Below are 25,319 nucleotides of genomic sequence, written 5' to 3'. Positions count from 1 at the left end.
ACTGGAGCCCTAAGTTACTGAGCAGAACACAGCATTATGGTACCTGGTTACGAACTGGCTGGTCCTAACAAAAGAGATATGTTGCCTGTTGACAATCTCCTTTCAGCCAAGCCTTGGATGTGGCCCAGGCCCCTCACGTGCTCTTGGCATGGCTCTTCTGGCACGTGAGAGGACCACTGAACTGGGGAGGGGAGTGCTCTCTTTCCCTGCAGGGCCACTTTAGGATGTAGCTGTGAATTTTCATCCTCCTCTGTAAAATGGAGGGATTCTTGGGGGGTGGGGTGTTGATGACGGAATTCAGAGACCCCTAAGTATCAACCACTATGATTTTTTATTTTTTTTGCTTAGTTTCCAGTACACAAAACCACAAAGACCACAGCCCTTCCTACACCTAAGGATTATCCCAGGCAAATGGAGATATCACCCCTGCCTGTGTGTCATTTGGATGCACAGGGATGCACAATCCCAGGGAAAAAAGGCAGGTGTAGAAACGGCCCACGTGTCATAAACTAATAATTATTTGCATTTGTGGCACATTGATGCCAGCAGACATCCAATCGTGGGAATCAGTTCTTGGTTGACTCTGGCCTGCTTCAGACAACATGTTAAGCCATGTTTCTTAACCACAAAATGGTTCAGGGAATACATAATGCATTCCCTTAACCATTTTGTGGTTAAGCAGCATGCGTGTTGTCTGAACCAGGCCAATATCATTTCGGTCAATATAAACTAGAAGTAATTGTCAAGACAGGAATCGAGGAAGCGGCCTTATACTCAGTCAAGTCATTTTGCCCATATAAGCCAGTACAGTCCGCTGTGAGTGGCAATGGCTGTCCGCCCTCAGACAAAGGCTTTTTCCCATCAATGGCTACTTGATACTTTGACCTGGAGATGCCAGGGATTGAATGTGGGACCCTCTGCATGCCAAGCACAGCTTCCTCTTCTCCACTGTATTTTGTCCCACTGTATTCCAAGGACTACAAAAATGAGCATCTATTTTCACTGAGAACCTCATGCAACTTTCCCACTGGCCAGAAGAGGAGGCTGTTATCCTGAGCATTGGGCTTTGTCTCTGGAGGAGAGCACATTGCTGTCACTTTGTCAGAACACTTCATTTCAAGGCAGAGATGGAGTTAGTTAGTCTGGGGCTCTAACAACATTTCGATACATGGAGAATTTTTAAAAAAGCTGGACTTTGATTTCTCCCTGTGATGCCGTGTAGCCAGGACAACGTCGGCAAGAGAGAGGAAGACACAGGAGACATCCTATCTGCCCACTCCTGCCCCCCTGGCCTTTTAGGTTTTTGTTAAACTTTCTGAACAAAGGTTGAAATTCATTTTATAGCACTAACCTGCATTCCCCCTCTCAAACGTACCATATTGAGCAGGGACAAGGAAGGAGTGATATATGAGGAAATAACTGATACCTCGCAATGCCTTGTATGCACACATATCTGAGCAGGTTTACTTCATCTTCCCCCAACATGGCACCCTCCAAATGGCTGGCTGGGGATGATGGAAGTTGCAGTGTGGCACATCTGGAGGGCACCAAGTTGGGAGAGGCTGGCCAGATTGATAGCTGGAACAGGGAGGTCTGAGCATATAACACCGATCCTGGCCTGCTTCCATTGGCTGCCTATACGTTTCCAAGCCCAATTCAAGGTGCTGGTTTTAACCTATAAAGCCCTACATGGCTTGGGACCGCAATACCTGATGGAACGCCTCTCCCGACATGAACCTACCCGTACACTGTGCTCAACATCTAAGGTCCTCCTCCGAGTCCCTACTCCGAGGGAAGCTCAGAGGATGGCAACAAGGGAGAGGGCCTTTTCGGTGATGGCCCCCCGACTGTGAAATGATCTCCCCAATGAGGCTCGCCTGGCGCCAACATTGTTATCTTTCAGGCGCCAGGTCAAGACTTTTCTCTTCTCCCAGGCATTTAACGGCATTGAACAACACTGAGTTTTTTTAATGGACCCCAGGACTGTTGTTTTAAATGGATGCTGCTGTTTTTATACTGTTGTTTTTATGTCTCTGATGATTTTTAAATTTTGTATACTTTTAATGTTTACTGTTTTTAGCTTTTGTGAACCACCCAGAGAGCTTCGGCTGTGGGGCGGTATATAAATGTAATAAATAAAATAAATAAATAAATAAGTGGAATAATTTTGGAGGAGGGAACTCACAAAAACTCACAGATCAGCTTCCATAAACCACAGGCTACTCTGCCACTGGAAAACTGTGCATAGGATTGTGCCCTTCAGTGCCCATTATCTGCCCCCTTAGATATGGTATGAACTGGCTTCCTGAAGCAGAAATGTACACCTTCCCCCTGACCAAACCCCACACATAACGACAAGATTTGGAAGCACCAAGATAAGAAGCAAGAGTCCCTTCTACTTCCTCTCTTCCCACTTATCTTGAAAGTCAGAAGTGCTCTAATAATATCAATGCTGAGGCTGCCTAGATGCTCTGAAAGTCCCGCTGTGGGTGAGCGGTGGCGCTGCGTTGGTTATACAACGCAGCAGCCGCCTTGCAGCCATCGTGGGGGTTTCCATGAAGCTGCAAGTTTAAAAAGTTGGGGTTTAGCCTGACTTTTTCTCCAGAGTAAGGCAAATACTGTCTAATGGTGTCACAGTGGAGTAGTTCCCGGGCAGATGGAGACCCTTGATTGGTTGCCATCTGCCCAGACAGAGGTCAAGGGGTGGACCCGGCAGTCCAAATGGCCGCCGGAACCCCTGCACTTCCTCTGCATCAGGATTAGCTACCTCCACCCTGCAGCAGAGAAAGCGCGGGATTTATTTTAACATGGTGGCAACACAGCACCGTCTAGGCAGCCCCCCCTAAAATGCAAAGGCCCTTGACTGCAGGTCTCCGACAAAGCTCTTCCTCAACCCTGTTCTGTGAAGTCCTTTAACTGGAGGTGTTAGGAGCCAAATATGAGGTGCTACCCACTCGTAACAAAGTAGTTCTTTGTTTACTCATCTTTATTATTGATTTGAAGCATTTTTTAAATCCTACTCTTTAGCCAAAAAGGCTCCCAGAGTGGTTTATGTAAGATCGATAACTATGAAGAAAGTTCCTGCTTGCTGGCTTACGAATGAAAAACTCAGTATAAAAGGACAAAAGGGGGAAGAGATAAAGAATCATAGTTAGGGCATGGTTAGACCTCCCGGCATTCCGGGAGGGAGGATCTCACAATTTCTGATTGCGAGATCCTACCCATTTTTTTTTTTTAAAAAAAACTCCCACTCCCAGCTCTGTGCCCCATGCCCGGTTCCTGGCTCCTCGTGTTTACTCGCAAGGAGCCGAGAAGAAACTGGGACGGCTGCCCACACGTCCCACAGTCTCGGGACGATCCCAAGACCTTGGGAAAAGTTGGGATTAAAGCTGTCCTGGTTATTCCGGGGAAAGGGAGGGATCATCCCTCCCTGCCCCCAGGATCCCCTGTGCGTCAACCTGGATGATCCCGGCTTCATCCCCGGGATAAACCCTCATCTAGACATGCCCTTAGACACCAATTCTTAAAGTTATATAGTAGTTCTTATAATGACTAGCTGGAATGGAATTTAAATCCTGAACTGATCTATGTTACCACGGGGACATGCTTATTGCTGCCGTTTCCAGACATAGCCCTGTAGCATGGTTAGACCCCATGGAGATGCAGAGCTGGTGGTAACTGCATCTCCATGGTAATGGCATGGCCAGCATCAAAACTGATGGGACTGGGCCCAGACATCCCTGAATACACTTATGCAGAGAGCCCAGTATGTCTAATCCTTGACATCTGTGCCTTTGCTACCCTCCCTTGGACTGTTTGGGGCCCTCCTAGATCAGTGCCAAACACACACACCCCTCCGCCTCCCCTCCCCACAACTAGAGGTGGCACTGCATCCTACATGAACTACCTGTGCCACATGTTTCAGATGCTTTGGAAGTTAGGGCTGTGGCATGGGATCCAGACACAAGGAAGTGGAGATCAGTCTGCAGAGGTAACATAAATCAACGCTTCAAGAACAATCAGCACTGGCTGAATCTTAAATAATTTGTTTCCACAACAATGTGGAATGGTTGCACGTGTCAGGGTGGACCACATTTATTTATTTATTTTATTACATTTATATACCGCCCCATAGCCAAAGCTCTCTGGGCGGTTTACAGAAGACCACATGAGGGAAAGCGTACCATTTTTGCTAGAGAACTGCTAGTTGAATTATTGCAAGTGTCACCATTACTACTAGCAGTTGTAGCAGCACTTTGATTACTACTAGTAGTACTGCCTCAATTGTGTAACTACTGCTATAACTACTACTAGTACCATCTAAATTTTTAGACTACAGTGCAATGCTATGAATGTTTAGACAAAAAAAGTCCTATATCTCCCAGCATGCCCCAGCTAGCCTTGCTGCTGAAAGATGTAGGTGTTTTTTTCTGTCTAAACTTGCATCGGATTGCACCCTTTGATTATTATTGTTGTATTTTCAATTATTTTATTGCGATAGTAGGATTTTGTTGTTTTAGCTGTACTTGTTTTATAAATGTGGCAAGTTGCTCTGTGTACCTTTTGGAGGAAGGGCGGGATATAATAAATAAATAAATTCCAAAAGCTCTCTAAATGAGATGAAAGTTTTTAACACACATCTCTGACCTTACTAGACTATGGGATGCCATCAGCAACATTACGCTTGGAAACAGTTTATATTTCTCCCCCATCTTTTTTTATTTTATTTTTTTATTAGGAAAACTTTATATTTCTTTAGCAAGGATCTAAAAACAGCCAAGTTGGCAGTGAGAGGTCTGCTATGCAGGTAACAGCTGCTACTTAAACTGGATGTTCATAACCTTATTTCTCAAAAACCCGAACTGCAAAATTACTTAACTTATTCAGCAGAGTAATCAAGTAAGGCTGCAGTCCTTCTCTCAACTAGGCTATGTAATTCCCAATCCATGGAGAGAGCTGCATGTACATACAGCTGAACATGCATAGGCTCTATGCAAGGTCTTCAAATGAATGCTCTTAACCCAGGGGCTGGAACATGCATAATCCTGGTCTCCTCATGCATGTGCATTGAGTTTGCGAAAGGGACTTGAAACTCATGAGCTTCAATTAACTGATGTCTCTCTGATATCTCTGCTTTCAAGATGCATTTGCTCATTGTTTAATCCCATGTTGCCAAACAGCTACTCGCCCCCTTTGGTCTCTTGTAGATCTGTCTCCATCATCTCTACTGTCATGCACCTAATGATGTAGCCCAGCCTTCCCCAACCAGGTGCTCTCCAGATGTTTTGGACTACAACTCCCAGCATTCCTGACCATTGTCCATGCTGGCTGGGGCTGATGGGAGCTGAAGCCCACAACATCTGGAGAGCAAGGCTGAAGTAGGCTCTTGTCTATGAAAACTCATGCCATAATGAATTTGTTCATCTTAAAAGATAAGTCTCTTTGTTATTGCTGGCTGAAAGACACTAACACAGTGACTCTCTTGGAAATTACATGTTGCTGCTCAACTATTTACAGACTGACTCTTAAATCTAACTTTCTTCCCTAGCCATATACATCATTATTTTGGTTTCTTTATATGATATAATCTGTAATTATTATTATTTTTTCAAGCAGGTCTTTGGTGACTAAACGAGTCTGTTGGGATGGGTGTTGCTTTTATTCTGCTAATTGTTGTATTTCTAATTGTGTTTTAATGTATTTGTTCTATTAATCAAGTTTTAAAATCATTCATCTATGACTGTAAGCCAGTTCAAGTGCTGTTTGCTTGGTAGAAAGGCAGGGTACAAATCAAATGAAATCAAATCAATAATAAATAAATAATTCTCCAATACATAAGCGGATCAACACTGTAGCTGCTTTTTACAAAACTAATCCTACATCCCTCAATAAAATTACCAGACAGCACCCACGTCTTGGCAATGCTTATAGGGCATGTGAACAAGATCACTCTCTTTATTCTACATTCATTACTATGGAAAAACTACTGCTGTCTGGTTTTCTATCACTATGACCTTAGCTAGACCTACCTGAAAGTCCGGGGGAGAGGAGGGGAGACCTCGCGTTGCGATTAACGCGAGATCTTGCCCTCGTTTACATGTAAGGCGCAACGACCTCAGGAAGAGAGGCATCGCGCACGGCATGTTTTTATTTTTTAAAGGGGATGGAGCGCACGAACGCTTGTGTGCAAAGGTAAGGTTTTTTTTTAAAAAAAATTAAACTACTTTCCCCACTCCCCACCCCCACCCCCGATGGGCGCAGCTCCCGGCTCCGTGCGAGTAATCGAGCGGAGCCGGGTAAACCCATGGAAACGGGCCACACGCTCCACGGTCTCAGGCTCAGCCCAAGACCATGGAAAAACTGGGCCCAAAGGAGAGGGCTGTATCCCGAGGCAAGGGAGGGATGATCCCTCCCTGATCCCGGGATCCCCTGTGCATCATGTGGATGCACAGGAATGTTCCCGGGGTTCACGCCGGGATATAGCCTGGTCTAACTAAGGCCTAAGACAGTAGAATTGAAACTGGGTAGGGAGCGAAGGTGCATGAGGAGAATCATAGCATCAGAGAGGGAAAAATCACTCTAACTATAGTGTGTGTGTGTGTGTGTCTGAAAGAGCAGCAGAATGCTCAGAAATCTCTCTTGAGAGTTAGTATTTCTAGCATCATGATCTCAGGGTTGACCTCTCTGCATGCATCCTGCACTCTTAAAGCCTAGCTCACTCAGATAAGGTGACAACACTGTTCCTGGACTGTATCACTTTGGACTGCAGTTGGACAAATTGCACAGCTGAATGCTTCCTTGTTTTGAGGGGGGATTTCTGTACTAGATAAGTAACATATCAGATAGCAGGCTGGGCTAGAATGCATTTCCCTGATTTCTAGTTTCCTTTGTCATGGTAAAGTTTGCGTTGTTTTTCGTTCTTTCTTTCTTCTTTAATATGGAGAAGCATTGAGACACGCATTCAAGCGCCTGCTGCCTGGAGTGGTACAACACAGGAGCAATCCTCATCTGTCTCAGTTGCAGTTTGCTGGAACTCATCAAAGCCATCCTTGGCATTAGGACAGGACTAACCTCCCAGGTGAAGCAAGCACCAAAGTTCCCTTGTTTTAACTTAAGGTGCACATGTATGTTTCATGTATATTTCAAATATGTACATGAAAAAAATGTAACCTGTGCCTGACAAACTGGGGTTTAAAAATGTGTGTGTGCTACTGGTATTCATGCCAAGGAGATGGGATTGGCTGCAGCCATCCGCTGTGTCTCCTCTGGGTGAAAAATGTGTTTTTTAGTTCTTCTAAATTTAGTGTGTGAAGTAGCCCTTTGAAAATGAACTTTACTGGGATTTTTAGACCACTTATTCCTTCTCTTTGGATCAGGGTGGGCAACTTCAGGGGGTCTGGAACCTCTTTACATGCCCCTCCCAGACTCCCGTGACAGCTTCGCTCCTGCCACTGCCACCATCAGACCACCAAATTCAGTGATGTGGTGGCAAAGGCAAAAACAAAAACCCGCACAGAATTTCAATAGCAAACGACTATGGAGCCTTAGAAAGGTCAAATTTAGCCGGAAAACAAACTAAGTTTGTCCTTTTTAAGGCTCTGTAGTGATTCGTTGCAAAACTCAGTGGCAAACCACCATTTTTTTTTAAAAAAATTGCTGCTACATTTGGCGGTGCAGCACAAGAGGGGAGGCACACAGCTCACAGGCCATGTGATAGCTACCCCTGCTTTGAATGGATGTCCCTTGTCATAGCTTTTTTTTAAAAAAATGTGCATTACTGTAAGAAGAGCTTTTAAAACCCCTTTCTTACATACAGGCCTGCTTCAAAAAGTGTTTTGAATGAAGAAAGAAATTGCAAAAATTTAATTCTCAAGAACACTAACAGTTCCTTTTGCTCTGGGACTGTTGCATCGATGGAGATATTGCCAAGAGCCCCTGAGATGCAACAGGTCACATAATGGCTTCTTTTGATGAATGGAAATTTATTTTTGCCAGCTTTGACTATTTAAACCACCGTTGGTTATCATGTTGTCTGAACCCAGTCATAGCTTATCACTCAGTCCATTCAATGTAGCATTATTTTGACTCCTCTTGCTTCCATCTATACTACAATATCTGTAGCTCTTTAGGTCTGTTTTACTGTCCATTTACATCTCCTCTAGAGCCACTAATATCTCATTAACACTTCACCAGCCATTCTCAATGGTTTCATTCAAAATGCATTAGAGTTAATTGAACACCACTGAAGTGCACTGAAATGCATTCTATGGTTTTTTTTCTTCCATTCACTTTAAGGAGTGTTCTGGTTAAAGTAATAGCAATCCTGCTAGCATTCCCAAAGATGTTGGAGGAAGGCAGTTGGTAAAGTATGCTTTTGAAGGACTCCACCCCTAAAAACAAGGGAACATACTGTTGTTTTTAACTTCTCCCATTTTTTTCTTTCACTATTAATTCACTACAAATAATGTGAACATTCTTTAAAAAACTGAAGTATATCTTTCCGTCTCACTTTTTGTCACATGCATAAACACTGGCTTGCATCCAGTGTTAGTGTTTCTTAGAGTAGACCCATTGAAAAGTATGATACTTGAGTTAGACTATCATTACATACAAGCCACTGAATACAAGCCATTGTCTAGCCTACAGACAATATGAGCACAGTGGCTGCCAGCTGAATAGATGTGAATGTGCTGAGCAAATTCCAGGATTTGGACCCTGCACACCACAAAAGTGTGCTTAAAGTACTGCATGAGAAACATTTGGGGTTGCTAACTCGAGTTTGCTGCTGAACCTCCTGAGCCTTTTAACAGTAGCCTAACAGGCAGGTATTCACCAGCTGAATTATTTTACACCATGGAAATGCAGGACTGGGGAAAGCCTTACTTACAGCTGAATGGTTGCCTTTTCTATTTATTTATTTATTTTTGCATTTATATCCCGCTTTTTTTCCTCCAAGGAACCTAAAGCAGCATACATAATCCTCCTCCTCGCCACTTTATCCTCACAATAACAACCCTGTGAGGTGGGTTGGGCTGAGAGTCTGTGACTGGCCCAAAGACACCCAGTGAGTTTTCATGGCTGAGTGGGGACTAGAACCCGGATCTCCCGACTCCCAGTCGGACACTTTAGCCACTACACCACACTGGCTCTGATGTCACTGATACAAGCACAGGAGGCCTGCTGAGAACATGCCCACAACACATACATACACAAACTAAGAGTCCCGTTCACGGATGGACGGATGGATTCCTCTTTATGATTGGCGCCTCCACAAAATCCTAGAAGGTATGCGTACAGCAGAACAACAACAGGCAAAACCTCTGTGTAGAATGAGTGTGTATGCCAGAGGTTGGAGTTCTCTTGAAACCTGATCACACAAGGTTTAAAATAACACAGAAAAGGAAGGAGCAATTGCTCTACCCAAACAGCAGTTCCATTCCCATAGGAGCACCAGGCGTTATTTGCATTCTGAAGACATTCAAAGTACTTTGAATCACATTTCTTGCCCACTTTTAATGCCGATGGCCACCGAGAGGAGCCCCAATGGAGGCGTCAATCCGAAACTCAAGACAAGCAGCAGACGTTGTAAGCTACATACCTTTTGATGTGGGATTACGGGCATGGGAGAGTCAATTCTTGGGGAGGTTGTGGGAACTGGAATTGGGCGTTTTGATCTGGAATGAATGAGAGAGAGAGAGAGAGAGAGAGAGAGAGAGAGAGAGAGAGAGAGAATGTATTATTCAGTAGCTTAAGATTTTTTTCAAAGACTTAAAAAAAAAAACCTTTGAAAAAGCATTGTCAATAAAATACTGTTTCCCCCAGTTTTGCCATTGAAATTATCTACCTCTTTCCTTTTAATCTCTCTGTCTGTCTGTCCATCCATGCATTCACCCATCCGTCTATCTACTTGTTCCCAACATACTGTCACATGCTAATGTGACTAAGTAACAGAACAGAACTCAGGATGGGACTATCCTGATCAAGGAATGGTCAGCACTGCACTTGGAGTCACGGTTGCCTGCTGCCCTCGCCTCTCTGACATTGGATGGCCTGAACGCTCCTGGTCCTGCAGGGGGATGCGGAAAGGTATCTCTGTCCGCACAGCACACACAGATGTGCAGCCCCATGTAACAGGCCCCTATACTATGTAAGGCTTCATCCCTCATCTGTCACAAAGGATGGGCATTATGGATCTGTAATAATAAAAGTGGGTGTGCAAGTCCGTCTGTCGGTTTTTCAGCACCATAGCACCAAAACTGAAAAACCTAGACATCTGAAATTTGGCATGCATACTAAGGGAACCCTAGGGCTATTTTGATTTTAAAATGCATTAATTAATTCTAATTCGTTTTCATGCATCTGTGTGGTTAGAGCTTGCAGTAATGTCTCCAGCCACTAGGGGTAGACGTCATATATTAGCTCAGTTTTGCCATCCCTATAGTTTGAAGCCAGGGGAGATTAGTAGGTTGTAGGGCAGAGTTATAGGCCTGTACCCTCCCCCTGATCTGGGCCAGCCCATCCCCATGCCCAGGGGAATGAACTGGACAGATCCCTCTCTTAGAGGACTACAAGGTTGTATAATGGGCCATGTCAGAGGGCTTGGCTTCACGGAGTGGGCACAATGTGGCCAACTCTGACACCTGTATAACCTTGCTTGGAGGATTTGCTGTATCAAACTAAGGGCTATCCTAATCTACGCAAAGCCAGGTCCATTTGCAAGTATTACGTATTTCTTCGATTCTAAGATGCCATCGATTGTAAGACGCACACTAATTTCAGTACTACCAACAGAAAAAAAGCTTTGATTCTGAGAAAAAATAAACGCACCCGCGATTCTAAGACGCACCCCGTTTTTTGAGATGTTTATATGGGGGGGGGGAGTGTGTCTTAGAATCGAAGAAATATGGTAAATAAAATATAGCTCCTAGATCTGGGGGCACTGCCATTGCATTGTTAACACTCCTGGCTGTGAATTTTTGGCAGAACATGCACAGGAACCACCACGATACATAATTGATCCATCTTTGACCCCCAACAAGTTGCCACGTGCCAAGTTCCTTGCAATGGTGAAGCACAGTCAAAAGTGGCATAACAACCTATGGATTTTAAGGTCTTAAAATCTGTGTCTATGATGTGCTCCACTTTTTGCTGATATGTGCCATTGTCACTAACACCACTACTCCAATGGAAGCACTCTGTGGAAATTTCAAGCCACCACACTAAACATATAGGCTTTACTGGTCATTCTCGTCTTCTTGAACATCATCACCAATGACATTTGCATCTGAACATAAAAATTTAGCTCATTCAACAAACATTGGAGGGCAGGGCAGTAGAGGTGAAATTCCTCAGGGCAGAATAAAAACACAAAGGGATAATTTATGAAATGGCCGTAGTCTCTTAAGGGCTCGTCTCTCCCTACAGGGACAAATCCAAACAAATAGGTTCATGGCTTCTCACCCACCCACCCTTCAAGTAAAGGAATTGCGACAGAAATAGCAAAAATATGTAAGGTTGTGAACTGTTTATTGCACAAACAGTGGGGGAAGTTTACATTAAGGAAATTAAGATTTCAAGATACAACTAATTTCGCTTTTTGTGGTCTTTAGACTTCACATGATATAGGAGTTGCTCTTGCATGTGCTTGATATGTTTTCTGTGTAACACTGGAAGCAGAAAATCGTGCATCTTTGCCATGGTGCACTGTGTCAGCTGGAGCTCACGTGCCTCAATGTGAGAAAGGAGTGTTAGCTTCCTCCGTTCGCATGTTACACAGGAAAGATGAAAAGAATAATTTTAATAACCTCTATCTGGAAAATTTCTGAACCCATCATGTGGGCCTGTTCGAACGTACTTAGTGGAGAAAAATCTCAACCTGATAAGGATCTTAGCCTCTCACATGCCCTCCTTCTCATCCTGGAGGACAGGTCCAGAGATGGCACTATCAGGCAGGTACCACGGGGCCTATTGTTGCTGATAACTTTGCCCTAGGGAGTCCCCTTTACCTGTTCTCCTTCAGTGAGTACCGGGCAGCCACTATTGCCATTACCCAAAATGCCCTCAGAGCAACGCTACCTCTTTGATTCCTCTACAGCAGAGGTGAGTAACTCATAGCCCTCCAGAAGTTTTAGCGAACAACTCCCATGATCCTTCATCAGAACTGTAGGAACTCTGGGAGCTAAGCTGACAAGTGCTGATGGGAATTGTAGACCAAAACATCTGAAGGGGTATAAGAACATAAGGGCATAACAAGAGCTTCATATGCCAAGGATACTGGATAAATCATTGAATATCCTCCTTTATGCGGATGACATGATTTTGGTTTCCACCACACAGGTTGGTTTGCAGAGGCTTCTGAGAAAATTTAGTTCATATTGCAGGGAAAATGATTTAACGATTAATAGTAAGAAATCAAAAGTGCTAGTCTTTGGCAAGAAAAAGAAGCGATATAAGTGGGTTTTGGATTCAAATGAAATTGACCAGGTGGATTCATTTATCTATCTTGGCTTAGATTTTACTTCCACAGGATCATGGGCACTGCAGTTAAAAAGAAACGAACTAAAGGCAACAGTGTGTGCAAAATCCTTGAACAGGCTCTTGAATTATAGACATCCTGGTTCTCTTTTGCCAGTTATTAATGTGTACAAGGCTAAAGTGTTGCCGATACAAATTTATGGGGCTGAAATCTGGGGCTTTTCTAATAGTAGGGAAATAGAAAGGGTCCAAAATCGTTTCTTTCATATGATTTTAGGGGTTGCATTTGCCTGTCCAGCATACGTGCTTAGATTGGAATTTGGTATCTTGGCAGTTTTAGATCAAATACATTGCAGGCTATTTAATTATTGGTTTAAGCTAGTTTTGATGAATGAGGCCAGGCTTCCAAAGATGTGTCTTCTCGAGCAGATGGCCAAACCTTTAAAAACTTCCTGGCTTTATAAATTTACAAAGATGTTACCAAGTTATGGCTTCAGTCTGCAGGCAATTAGCATTTCGAATACCAACATAAGAAATGCCGTTAAACTTAGGATTTCAGACATTAGAAGTCAGACTGATATAGCTGCAGTGTCAAAATCAAGGGCCATGAAATGGCTAGTCAGAACAAAATTCCACTTTAAAGAAGAAAAATATTTGTTCTTTGATATGAAACGGGTCCATTGAGTAGCCTTTACCCGGCTTCGATTCGAGCCTTATGGACACAATGATGTTACAGGGTAGATTCCAAGGTATTCCATCTAAAGATAGACTATGGCAACCCTGAAATAGAAGATTTAGCCCACTATTTACTTGAATGTTGTTTATATTCAAAATGTGGAGAACATTATCTATCTATGTTTTTAATACGCATGAGAGACTGGACAGCCAAGGATAAATTGTCCTTTCTCTTACGTGGTTCTAACTATTTTGTGACCCAGAGTGTTGCTCTCTTCGCTCTTAAAGCAGCCAGTATAAGGAAAAAAGAATTAGAAAAAATGGATTAATTAATAAGTTTTTATCAAATGTTGTAATATATGTGGGGTCTTAATTAACTGTTAGTCATATATAATGTATCATTTATGAACTGTATATTGTTTTAAAATTTTAAATCATAAATTTTAAGTAATGGCTGTTTGTTTTTAATGATTATGTGATTTTTTGAAATGGTCAGAAGACTTATTCAATATGCGCTGTGTGAAGACTCTGTCCTGAACCTCCCACCAATCAGGGTTCTAATATTATGAGAGAGGGAGAAAAATGTCTCCCTATCCACGTAACTTGCCACCACCACCTACAGCCTCCTCCTGCAATCTGGATAAGATATGGACTGAATATTGAATCATTAGCTACTTGTGTGGGTATCATGCTATGGGGAAAATGTAGTTGGGGGTGTGCATTACTTTAAATGCATTAAGGCAGGTGGCAAGCTATTTAAGAAGACACCAGCTGTAAGATCTAGCTTCCCTGCCGTGTCACCACAAGCTGTTTTACAATGCAAAGATTGTATCTGTCACCTTACATTTGCTTATTAGTGGTGCTGAAGCTGGGTTGCCATTTGCCTTTTGATGATTTGCATCGTGTCAAATTCCACTGCAGAGTTATCCCGCTGCTTCCACCTGTGCTATAGTACTCTTAACTATCAGGCTTGAGAATGGCACCTATGTCAATTTGTGCGTGAAGATCTACAAAGACGGTTGCTAAGTCACCAGTGGTGACCACAAATTTGGTTTAGGAGACCAGCTGGAAAAGCAATGCATCTTTTCCAACACAAGAATGGAAGTATTTTTAAAAACCTGCCAGCAACCCATGGAGGCAGAAAGTGAGAAATTCAAGCCTCACTGACTACTAGAAAAAATCCTTGAAAGCCAAGCTTAGTCAAAAGGTGTGACCTCCTTCATTGCTCAGACCAAGGCCAATATTTACAGTAACTTGGGGGCAACACCCCATTGCTTTAATCCCTACTATATATCCAAGTACTTCTTCATTTAACATGTGTTGATAACATCTTCCTCCCTGCCTTCCTGTTTCTCCCCCTCCATTTCCTTCCAGCTCCACCTTCTTTCACAGCCAATTTGTATGGTACCGTTTCACAAAATTCTTTGTCCTTGCTAGCACTAGAACCTGTTGCTGACCACACCCCATCAGCTGCTCTTTCTCACATGCTCCCCCCCAGTGATGTTTTACTGTTCATTGCCAATTATTTATATGTGAGGTAAGTATTGTGTGGTTTTAATGATGTTTACCTTTAAAATGTATGTGCTGTGTATATTTCAAATACAACATTGTTAAGTATTTAAATCTAGTGGGAGGGGGAGAGGGGGGAGAGAATGAGAGGTGAATGCTGATTGGCTGGTGGTTCAAAGGTCTGGATTGGTTGATAGTAGTGAGGGGGAGGAGTTTGGCTTTTATTATTTTGGGAACAGATTCACTGGGAGAAGAGAGTGTAGTTAGAGGGATAGCGTATTGTAAGTGAAATTCTATGAAACAAACAAGCATTTGAACCTGATGAAATTCTATGAAAGAAACAAGCATTCGAACTTGATGAAACCATAAGTTTTGTAACTGCATAACCTTACTTATTGTTAATTAAAGTGGTTGTTGTTGTTGTTGTTGTTGTTATTATTATTATTTGTATCCCGCCTTTTGCCCAATGCTGGGCCTCAAGGCAGCCTTACAAAGTTTAAAACATACATGGGGTGGGGGGAACATAAACGTTTAAAATACACAACAAAATTATAAGACATTAACATAGATGGAGGGCCAGATTATTCTCCAAAGGCCTGCCAGAACAAAGAAGTTTTTGCCTGCTTCCGAAAGCCCATCAAGGAGGGAGCCAGCCTAGCTCCCTGGGAAGAGAGTTCCAGAGCACTGGAGCAGCCACCAAGAAGGCCCATGTTCCCAGCAAGCGCGCCTGTGAAGATGGCAGGACTGAAAGAAGGGCTTCTCCAGAAGATCTCAAAGCACAGGCAGGCTCATAAGGGAGAATACGTTCTTTCAGATAACCTGGACCCAAGCCATATAGGGCTTTATAGGTCATAACCAGCACTTTGAATTGAGCCTAGAAACAGTCTGGAAGCCAGTGGAGCTGTTTTAACAGGGGAGTTGCATGCTCCCTGTAACCAGCCCCGGTCAACAATCTGGTTGCAGTTCAAAGTTCCTTCTGTTTCACAAACTGCAGGGGATTATTGGAGTGCCTGAGGTACGGTACAGTGGTCAATGGTGGCAGCAGTGAAGGAATAGGGAAAATAGAGAGTGTTGGGCTGGCTGCTGTGAAGCCAAAAAGGGTCAGTGAGTCACAGTCAGGGTGCAGCATTCTGGGGACCCACCCATAGTTGGGATCCTTTGATTTAGTAAGAGAAATAAAGAAGGATCAAAGGGGAGAATCATGATCCATCCTTAGAATCATAGACGTTTAGAGCAGGAAGGGACCTTGGAGGTCACCCAGTCTAATCCTCTGCTCTTTGCAGGAATTTTGGAACTGCAGCATCCTTGACTGCTGGTTGTCCAAGCCCTGCTCCCTCCAGCAGAGGGCCCACCACCTCCCGAAGCAGCCTGTTCCAGTAGTGAACAGCTCCTAACGTTTAGCTGAAACTCGCTTCCTTGCAATTTCCACCCATTGCTTCTAATACTGCTCTCTGGTGCAACAGAAAACAAGTCTGCTCCATCTTCTGCATGACAGCCCTTTGGCTGTTGAAGACAGCTATCATGTCTCCCCTTAATCTTCTCTTTTCCAGGATACACAAACCCAGTTCTTTCAACATTCCTCTTAGGACTTCGTTTCCAGACCCCTTGCCATCCTGGTCACCTTTGGGCACATTCTAGCTTGTCAATGTTTGTCAAAAATCTGGCTTGGCTCTCTCTACTTTTCCCCACAGTGACTGGTCACTGTCATTACTCATCCTCCATATAAACTTCCCCTTCCTATTAACAGACGATGGCCAAGTTCTTACCAAGGGAGTACATTAATCATGTGTCTGTGCTGTATCATTTCCAAGTGCTAATCCAAACCCAAGTCATTGGCAAATCATGGGTCACCCAATTAATTTCCAAGTTCCCAACTCTTAAGCCGAAAAAAATAACCCTTCCATTGGCACCAATGGACATTCAGAGCTCTGGAGAATAGATCCAGGGCCCTGAGAAATAGATGTGGGCCCAGGCCTAGCAACACCTATGGCCAGAAGTGGTACAGTCCTGGCAGTCATTCATCAACTCAGAAAGAACTAGGCTTTGGCCCATGCAATGAAGCATGTACCACGAGTTCGATGATCCAGCACGCCTTCCCCTAATTCTTTATTCCCACCTGTTTCTCTTTCTGTTCTTTCTTCCCTTGCCAGCACTGCCTCTCTTAAATTGAACCCAACGTGCCTCTCCTTCCTAGAATTTCATCTTACCCAGATACTCAGATACATCAGCCAGATTACCTATTTGGAAAAGGCCCAGTGATAATCCTTTTTTCCTGAGAGCTCATGATCCTACCATTGTGTGTGTTCAAGCTCTCCAGGATGTGAGAACTGAAGATCTCAAAGCCCAAAGAAATATTTATGCAACACTATCTGAAAACCACGAAAAAGTCCAATTACAATGATGAAACCAGCCAGGGCCGGCCCTATCATTAGGCAGAGTGAGGTGGCAGATGCTGGAGAGCTGGGACCGATGGCGAGGGATGGGAAGACAGAACTGTTTGTGCCTTGCAGTCTTCCTTGCAACTTCCACAAGCTATCCAAATGCCCTCAAGTAAGGTGCAGGACACTGTTCCATCACCAGTGCTGAAATAGGATTCCACAGCCGGTCTGCTTGGCTTCTGTATTTGGGATGCAGGATGGGGTGGAGGTGGGGGACCTTGACCTTTGTCCAGGGCAGCAAAATGTCTTCAGGCAGCTGTGAAACAAACATCTTCTGGGCCAGATTCCATTTTGGAGGAGTTCTTGGGGGGAGGCACATTCCAGTGGTGAACAGGGCTGAAGGCAAGGTGAAGAAGGCCCAAATACTATTTTATCCAAAAGCTCTTACTGCCAGTAACTCAGCTTTTGGAGAAGCATCCCAGCCTTTTAGAATGTGGGGAAGGGGGAGTGCACAAAAGCCAGGAAACCACCAAATGAGCAGCAATGTGGGGAAAGGGGGGTGCGTAGCATTTTGGGGAATCCCGTAGGGCTGTTTGGGACCCCAAGGGTCAGATTTGATCACCGGACCTGCGGTTCTAACCCCTGGCTAATCCCTTGCCCCATTTGAGTATTGATGGCTAGGATATGCTCATCTCTCACTCACCCCCCACACTTGCCTTTTTAATATTAAAAGTATCACCTAAGATTCAGAGCAGCCTGAAAATAAAATACATCTACCATTTCAAGGCAAGGCACGGCACTACCCCCTCCATTCTCTTTTCTTTTCTTTTTGAATTCTGGCACTACAATACATTTTGAAGGCTATTAGTGCAGTTCCCAGATGCAGAGAATGGGAAGAAAAATGATCACGTGCTTGGATAATCATATGATAGCTGCACTTCATCTGATTCAAGGATTTGTGAATTTTTCTCTCCACTTAAAAAATGAAATGAAATAAAAAAGCCGCTCTTCAGAATGAAATTCTCATCCTTTCCTCTTATCGTTCATCTTCTCTATGTGTTCAAAGTGAGAGATTCCTGCCTCTGAACGAACAATTCTACAGAATTACTTAACTCTTTCATAGCACTTTTCTTCATGATCAGGTTTATTTTATGTCTGCCTAAGCTATGAGGAGGCAGGGTGGGGACTTGGGCACTGCCATGGGTTGAGTGTTCCTGGGGGGGGGGGGATTTGCACAGGGCCTTGTGGAGCACAATGAAGTTCTGGATGAGGCCACAAAAGTCCAGAATATGGCTCCCAAGTGGGTTTACCATGAAGCCCACAGAACCTACAGATGGGGCCCTGACTTTGTGTATAAGTGCTGAAACTGCAGAGTATGGTTTATAAGGGGAGAATGAGAAATCGTAGCAGATATGGGGCTGATACCGGAAATGACTAGCCCATGTCTGGTTCTTCCCTGTAATGCCTAGCAGAGCTTACTGTAGGATAGGATGCACAAACTGCAGTTCCCCAAGGCCTTAATTGTGCTCTGACCTTCCTGCTGCCACTGCCAACTCCCCTTCCCCAGCAATCCTGATTCAGATACCAGCAAGGAAAAAATGCATTGAGGGGATGGATGGATGGATGGATGGATGGACATTGCCAGCAGGGCCAAAGGCAAAGGTGGGGTAGGAAAACTCACAGCAAGGTGACATCTTGTCATGTGGTGACATTCATTAGACAGTATGGGGGAAAACTAGGCCCAGGGATGCCATTTTCAGCAGCATCCTTGTGTCATCCCTAATGCCTCGTTGCACTCTAATTTGGAGATATGTCAGTCTCAAAAGATGATTCAGCACAGAGCCACACAAGCCGTTGTGATCTCTCTCTGCTAGATAACATTAGCACAGATGCGAACATTTTCACTTACCTAAATAACAGGCATATATTAACCATGCAATCCTATATGTTTATACACAGAAGTAAAATTCACTGGCCCCGTTCAGACGTAACCTTGGGAAAGGCGGTTAGGGTAACCACAGTGCATGATGTTTAGCACTAACCACACCGCGTGCTCCACCACACGTGCACTAACCGCCCTGCCTAATCACCCTCCACCCTAACCACCTTTCTTGAGTGTGTGTAGCTTCTCCCTTGCACTGCCGCTCTTGTGTAATGGTCATGGGAAGAGGTTTTTGTGCCTCTTGGCCATCGACTGAGTGGACAGGGTGGTTTTTGCTTTATTCAGCAGCCATGGATGTTTGTGCCTGGAATTTAAAACATCTGTGTTCCCCACTAGAGATGTCGTGGGCATCCAATAGAGGGGTAGAGTCCGGTTGACTTCCACTCCTGCTTGACCTGGATTCCACAAACCCTTGCCACCGCTCTAGCTGCTGGACGGTTCAGCTAGCACCCAGGGAGTGCTAGCAGAATACCAACGATACATCTGAGGAATATCTAGTCATATTTGTTATTTATTTATTAGTCCCTACTTATATAGCCACCCATCACAGAAAATATCTGGATGACAGTTTAAAAAATTAAGATGAACTCTATTTCTCCTCTTTCACCCACGCCACCCGGGTAACCACATGACACCAGACTAGGATCAAGCAGAATATAATATCACATTCTGACATATCTGTAAAATATCTTTCCAGTAAGTCTGAATAATGTTCATACACATTTGCTCAAGCAGTTGGTGGTGACTCAAAGGTTTTGCTTTTAAAAAAAATAGAAAGATCAGATGCTCTGCCTGAATTATTCTCCTCTGCTGCTCTTTTTAAAAGAAAAAAAACCCTATATAATTTAATACAATCTTCCATCCTGTTGTGCGCACAAAGTCCCATTTTCATTTAACTAATGCAGTATTAATTCCTAATCACGAGGCCATCATATTATCTCTAGGCCAGGTCAAATTGTCTATCATTAATGACCTGGCTAGACGGGAGTTCCTTCTGATGCTCTCCTTTCCTTCCTCAGTTTCCGATGCACAGTTTCTTTTCTTGTTTTCTATTTATTTTTCTTTAAAAGAGCCATGATCAATATTAGCTGAGGGCGTTTGGGTGTGTGTGTGTGTTTTTGTTTTATTTTTCCACATTCTCATATACTGTAAAGTATACAGCTCAGCTCTATATGGATGCAAAATATAGCTATGCAGGGAGGGACTGCTCATGAATTGTAGTGTACGCTATTATTGATTGAACTATTTGTGTCATTTATACCCTGCCCTTCATTGGCTGATAAGTACTCCCAGGAGTGGCACTACTTCCTACTTCAGACTTGCTGAAAAGTTTGGCCACCATTGAGATAGAATTATCACACAGACCAGCTGAATCCGAGTGATAAGCCTTAGCTAGACCAGGCTACATCCCGGGCCGAACCCCGGGATAGTCCCTGTGCGTCCACATGGCGCACAGAGGATCCCGGGATCAGGGAGGCATCATCCCTCCCTTGCCCCGGGATACAGCCCTACACTTTGGGCCTGCTTTTTCCACGGTCCCGGACTGAGCCTGAGACCACAGAATGTGTGGCCCGTTGACCTGGCTCCACACTATTACTCGCGTGGAGCCAGGAGCTGCTCATGGGGCACAGAACTCCTCAGGAGTGCCGCACCCATCAGGGTTAGGGTGAGGGGAAAACAAATGATTTTTTTTTAAAAAAAAACTTACCTTCAGTGCACAAGCATTCATGCGCTGCCATCGCTTTAAAAATAATTTTAAAAATGGCGGGCGCGATGCCTCTCTTCCTGAGGTCGTCGCGCCTTATGTGTAAACGGGGGAGAGATCTCGCATTAATCCCAATGTGAGATCTCCCCTCCTCTCTCCTGGAACAAAAGGTAGGTCCAGCTAAGGCCATAGACTACAAGTACAGGAGCTGAACTACTTCCCAATTACTTATCAGCCATCTTGAAGTTTCCTTTTGTTCTGATCAGTTCCCTTTAAAATGTTACAAAGCATTTGTTCATTGATGTATTCTTCTTAGTGATATTGGTAATCAGGGCAAGCAAAATAATCTTGAAAGAGCTGAGCTGCTAAACCAAAAGCTCAGTTCCTTTTCTTATTAAGTTAAACAATTTAACAAATGATATTTTATGTAACACAACCTTACAAGAGCTGAGCTGCTAGATCAGTGGTTCTCAACCTGTGGGTCGGGACCCCTTTGGGGGTCGAATGACCCTTTCACAGGGGTCGCCTAAGACCATCGGAAAACACATATTTCCGATGGTCTTAGGAAACTGTATTGACTGAACTATGTCATGTATCATCTTTTGTATTATTAAAGCTATTGTTATGTATTATTTTCATTAGCAAACCATCCCATGACAATGGATCGTGTAGAGAAGAACGAAAATAATTTTATGGTTGGGGGTCACCACAACATGAGGAACTATATTAAAGGGTCGCGGCATTAGGAAGGTTGAGAACCACTGTGCTAGATGAAAAACTCAATTCCTTTGCTTATAAATCAAATTATATAATGTAACATAACCTTGCAAGAGCTGAGTTGCTAGATCAAAAGCTCAATTCCTTTGCTTATTACTCAAAATAATATAAAAGCAACAATTTCCCAGAAGATAAACTTAGCAAAGGCATTAGATCTTAAAGACGGAGCAAACCCACAGGCACGTATCTACCTGTAATCAATCAATTTACAATTCTCAAGATTTCATCTCACACAGAGAAACACTCTTCCTACAGAATAAGGAAGAATTTTTCCAGTGATGGTCAGTACAACTTGTTGGGGCTAGCATGGGTTTTAAGTCTACAGATTCGGTGCATCCTTTTCCAACCCAGGTTCTCTAAATACTAACGTGGAACCCGAGTCAATGTAGGAGTGAGTTTCTCCAACTGCTGAAAGTAATCTATCTTGCTTGCCAAATAGCATGTAATGCCCTGTGATGCCACCTGGTTGGTTGATTAATTGTTCCTGAAAACAAACAAAAGCAAGAGTCACAGAGTCTCAATGGTAGTTACAAAAGAGAGCAGATAAAGTATACTCACCCAAATGCACTGACTTGTGTTCCAACTATTGAAGAGAACAATTCTCACCTCTCAAGCTTATGAAAACAGTCAATAAGACCACTTGGGTCAAGCAAGTTGTATCGTAAGACAAGGGAATCAAACCACTGTCTTTAAAAAAGAGGTTACAAAACGAGATGGCTCTTACCAAATTAACAGATAAATAAACAATTATACGTAAAATGCTCTGCAGGCGCAGAGATGGAAAATAGCTCTGCTAGCCACTGCATTTTCAAGGTCTTCATTTCTCTGTATATATCTGAATCTGCCCCCTCCATGCCCCATATATATCCACTTAGACCTATGTAATGTATGCCCAATTTGCTATTATTTTGGCCAGTTCTCTAAGCTAATCAGCACTAATCAAGAGTAAAAGGGCTGCTTGTGGCAGACACAACCAGTAAGAACCCTTGATCATTTCCCAAAAGCGTAAAACTGCCATCTTTATTCAAGCCATCAACTCAGAAACGTTTTTAATGCCCATCGTGACCTTTTCACAGTGAGCACAAAGTATTGTTGCGGAAGGTGATTGTCTTCAACCACCCACCCAGGGGGTTATACTCCCCAGGCAAATGGGAAGGTTGGTTTTTTACATTCCCTTCTAGGTTGATATTTGGGGAGTGAGAGTGATGTGCATTCTGCAAACATTTCTAATAACCAAGTAGGCTCTGCTGTGTAATAAATACTCCATTGCCCTTTAAAGACATGGCATTGATTGATGGTCAGCGGGCCCCTCAGTGAAGCTAATAAGGTTTGTGCTGTGCACTTCAAATTGAGCCTTCCACATGTAAGAACTGACAGCACAATGCTCAATATGTCTACTCAGAAGCAAGTCCCACTGAATTCAATGGGGCTTACTCAGAGGTAAGTGGGTATAAGGGTTGCTGCTGGGATTCTAGTATTCATCTCAGGCAAATAAAGACATCCATCTCAGCATTTTTCCCTGTTTATATCTCTATGGGGGAAAGCACTTACTAAAAATGGGGGAAGATATGGACACAGTCTAGGCACAGCGAAACACTTCTAAAACACATTGATTTCAAGAGAAGAGATTTAAGCATCTATTTGACTCTCCCTCTGAAATCAATAGGACTTACAAGTGCATAACTTTGGCTCGATCATTGCCCTATGCTATTGCCACAGGAGAGATAAGCTGAAATATTGCTCCAGACTGCCCCACAGATTCAGTTTTATGCTGGCAGTTGTCTGGCCAGCTGGGTATGTCGTCAGATCTCTTGCTTCACATTTCGACATGGGTTTGGTTCACATCATTTGGTTGTTCTCTTGGGTTATCTCCTCCTCCAGGAAATGGATGCCCATTTTCTTTTGCATTTCATGTCCTTGGATTATGCTAATAAGACTAGGCCAGCTATGCTAATGTTTGGTTTCATTTATACCGAAGTCCGGAGGGTAGGTTAAATACAAAATCATTTTACGATCGCTGGGCACAAGTGGGTGGGATTTACTACTCTGCCATCATTTTAGAAAGACTTTTTAGAAACAAGAATCTCTTTGGTGAGATGGGCAATGGAACCACATATGCCTCCAAATCCTTGTGAAAAATAGTCTCATGTTGACAACCAGATTTCGTATTTTAAGAGTGATGGAAGCACTATGCGAGCTTCAAAATCAACACACTTTAGTATGGCGTCTATCTCTTGGGGAGGGGGGGTACATTAGTTCAGTTTCCTTCTTTGACCCTGATTGTTTTCTGACTGTGATGAGTACCTGTAGGCTAGCTTCTGTGACATCACTGAAGAAGGGGAGGGGCCATGGCTCAACAGTAGTGCACATGCTTTGCATGCAGAAGGTCTCAGGTTCAATCTTCACCTTCTCTAGGTAGGCCTAGGGAAAAAATCCTGCCTAAACCCTAGAGAGCCATTACTGCCAGTCAATGTCAACAGTCCTGGCCAAGATGGACCAATAGTCTGACTCAATATAAGGCAGCTTCCTGTGTTCCACGCAGCAACACTGATGAGCAGGAGTTTAAGCTTTAAAAGCCCATCAAATCACTTCTGCTGGATATTATCTTCAGAAGCTAACTGTGGAGGGCCCACAGAGAGGTGTTCAAAACTAGACAAAAGCTCATTAACAGCGGAGCTCAGCTGGTAACCAATAATCATGGTATGTCTCTTTAGTAAGGACATGACCTTTTCTCTACGTACTTCCTCAGAGGGCACTCATAGCTAGAAGATGTTTGCTTAAATGGGCTTTTGATGGCTGGTGGCCACTATCTGCTGGGCACACCAACCTTCTTGGATTGGGGCTTGAGGCAAACAGTTTGGCAGTTGGAATGTAACCAGTGAAGAAGATTTTTTTTCAGTTGCTTTCAAACAGTCATTAGGAGGAAGGGGGGCTCTATAGGCATGCTGTTGGCTTGTGGGGGGACTTATGCTATGTTACCAATTACCACTGTCTGGGTGCTCGCCTGGTCCCCCATGTTCAACTCAACCTCAGCCTTCTTCATTTGGAGTTCCCTCTCAATGTCCCAAAAGCTGTTTTTATAACCCTCAGTAAATTGGCTTCCCTCTCCCCCAGGAATCACCCCAAATCTGGAAGAGAGAAGATGCTTACATGTTCATCACCCACCAGGGGCAATGCCAAGTTTTCACCTTGGCTCTATTGTATCAGACAACCTCTGCCTAGGCAATATCATTGGCCTGGTTCAGACAACACGGTAAACCATGCTGCTTAACCACAAAATGGTTAACAGAATGCATTGACCTTCATGCATTCCATGGTTAAGCAACATGGCTTAGTGTGTTGTCTGAACCAGGCCATAGTGGGAACTCAAGTACCACGTCTAGAGGCAAGCAAGGAGTGAAGCTTATTTGTACTCCAGTGCTCGTGCACTGGAGCCTCTTTCTAAGGTCCTCCTGGCCACCATCTTAAGGGCATAAAAACCTAGCAAAAATCAATGCATACTGATTTTTTGTGTGGATTGGAATGTTTTATTTTGTTTTTTCCCCACACGTAATAATGAACTGCAACTACGAGGAAGATGATTTTGGATTTTAGGATGTTAGGAACAAAGAAAGCAACCTTATATCAGGGCTGGGCAACTGTGGCCCTCCAGATGTCGATGGTCTGTAACTCCCATAAGTTCAACCTGCATAGCCAATGCTGAAGCATGATGGGAGTTGGGGTCCAACAACATCTGGAAGGCCACACATTCCCCATCCCTGTCTTATACCAAGTCAAACTATTTGTCCATTTAGCAAAGCTTTCCCCCAACATGGTGCCCTCTAGATGCTTTGGACTGCATTACCCATCAGCCCCAGCC

At 43.7% G+C, this 25,319-nt stretch overlaps 1 protein-coding gene across 9 annotated transcripts in view; it reads right to left on the bottom strand.

The window, feature by feature from the left end:
* The window catches only part of LDB3 (LIM domain binding 3), a 145,865-nt gene that overhangs the window by 62,013 nt on the left and 58,533 nt on the right, over nucleotides 1–25,319 (bottom strand). For all 9 annotated transcript variants that reach the window (XM_063133120.1, XM_063133121.1, XM_063133122.1 and 6 more), the window contains exon 3: nucleotides 9,599–9,674. In XM_063133120.1, coding sequence (XP_062989190.1) covers nucleotides 9,599–9,674 — 76 coding nt within the window. The remainder of the gene's footprint in view (nucleotides 1–9,598; nucleotides 9,675–25,319) is intronic.

This window comes from Elgaria multicarinata, chromosome 8 (genome assembly GCF_023053635.1).
Source record: "Elgaria multicarinata webbii isolate HBS135686 ecotype San Diego chromosome 8, rElgMul1.1.pri, whole genome shotgun sequence".
Lineage (NCBI taxonomy): Eukaryota > Metazoa > Chordata > Lepidosauria > Squamata > Anguidae > Elgaria > Elgaria multicarinata.
This window is presented reverse-complemented; position numbering and strand designations above follow the sequence as displayed.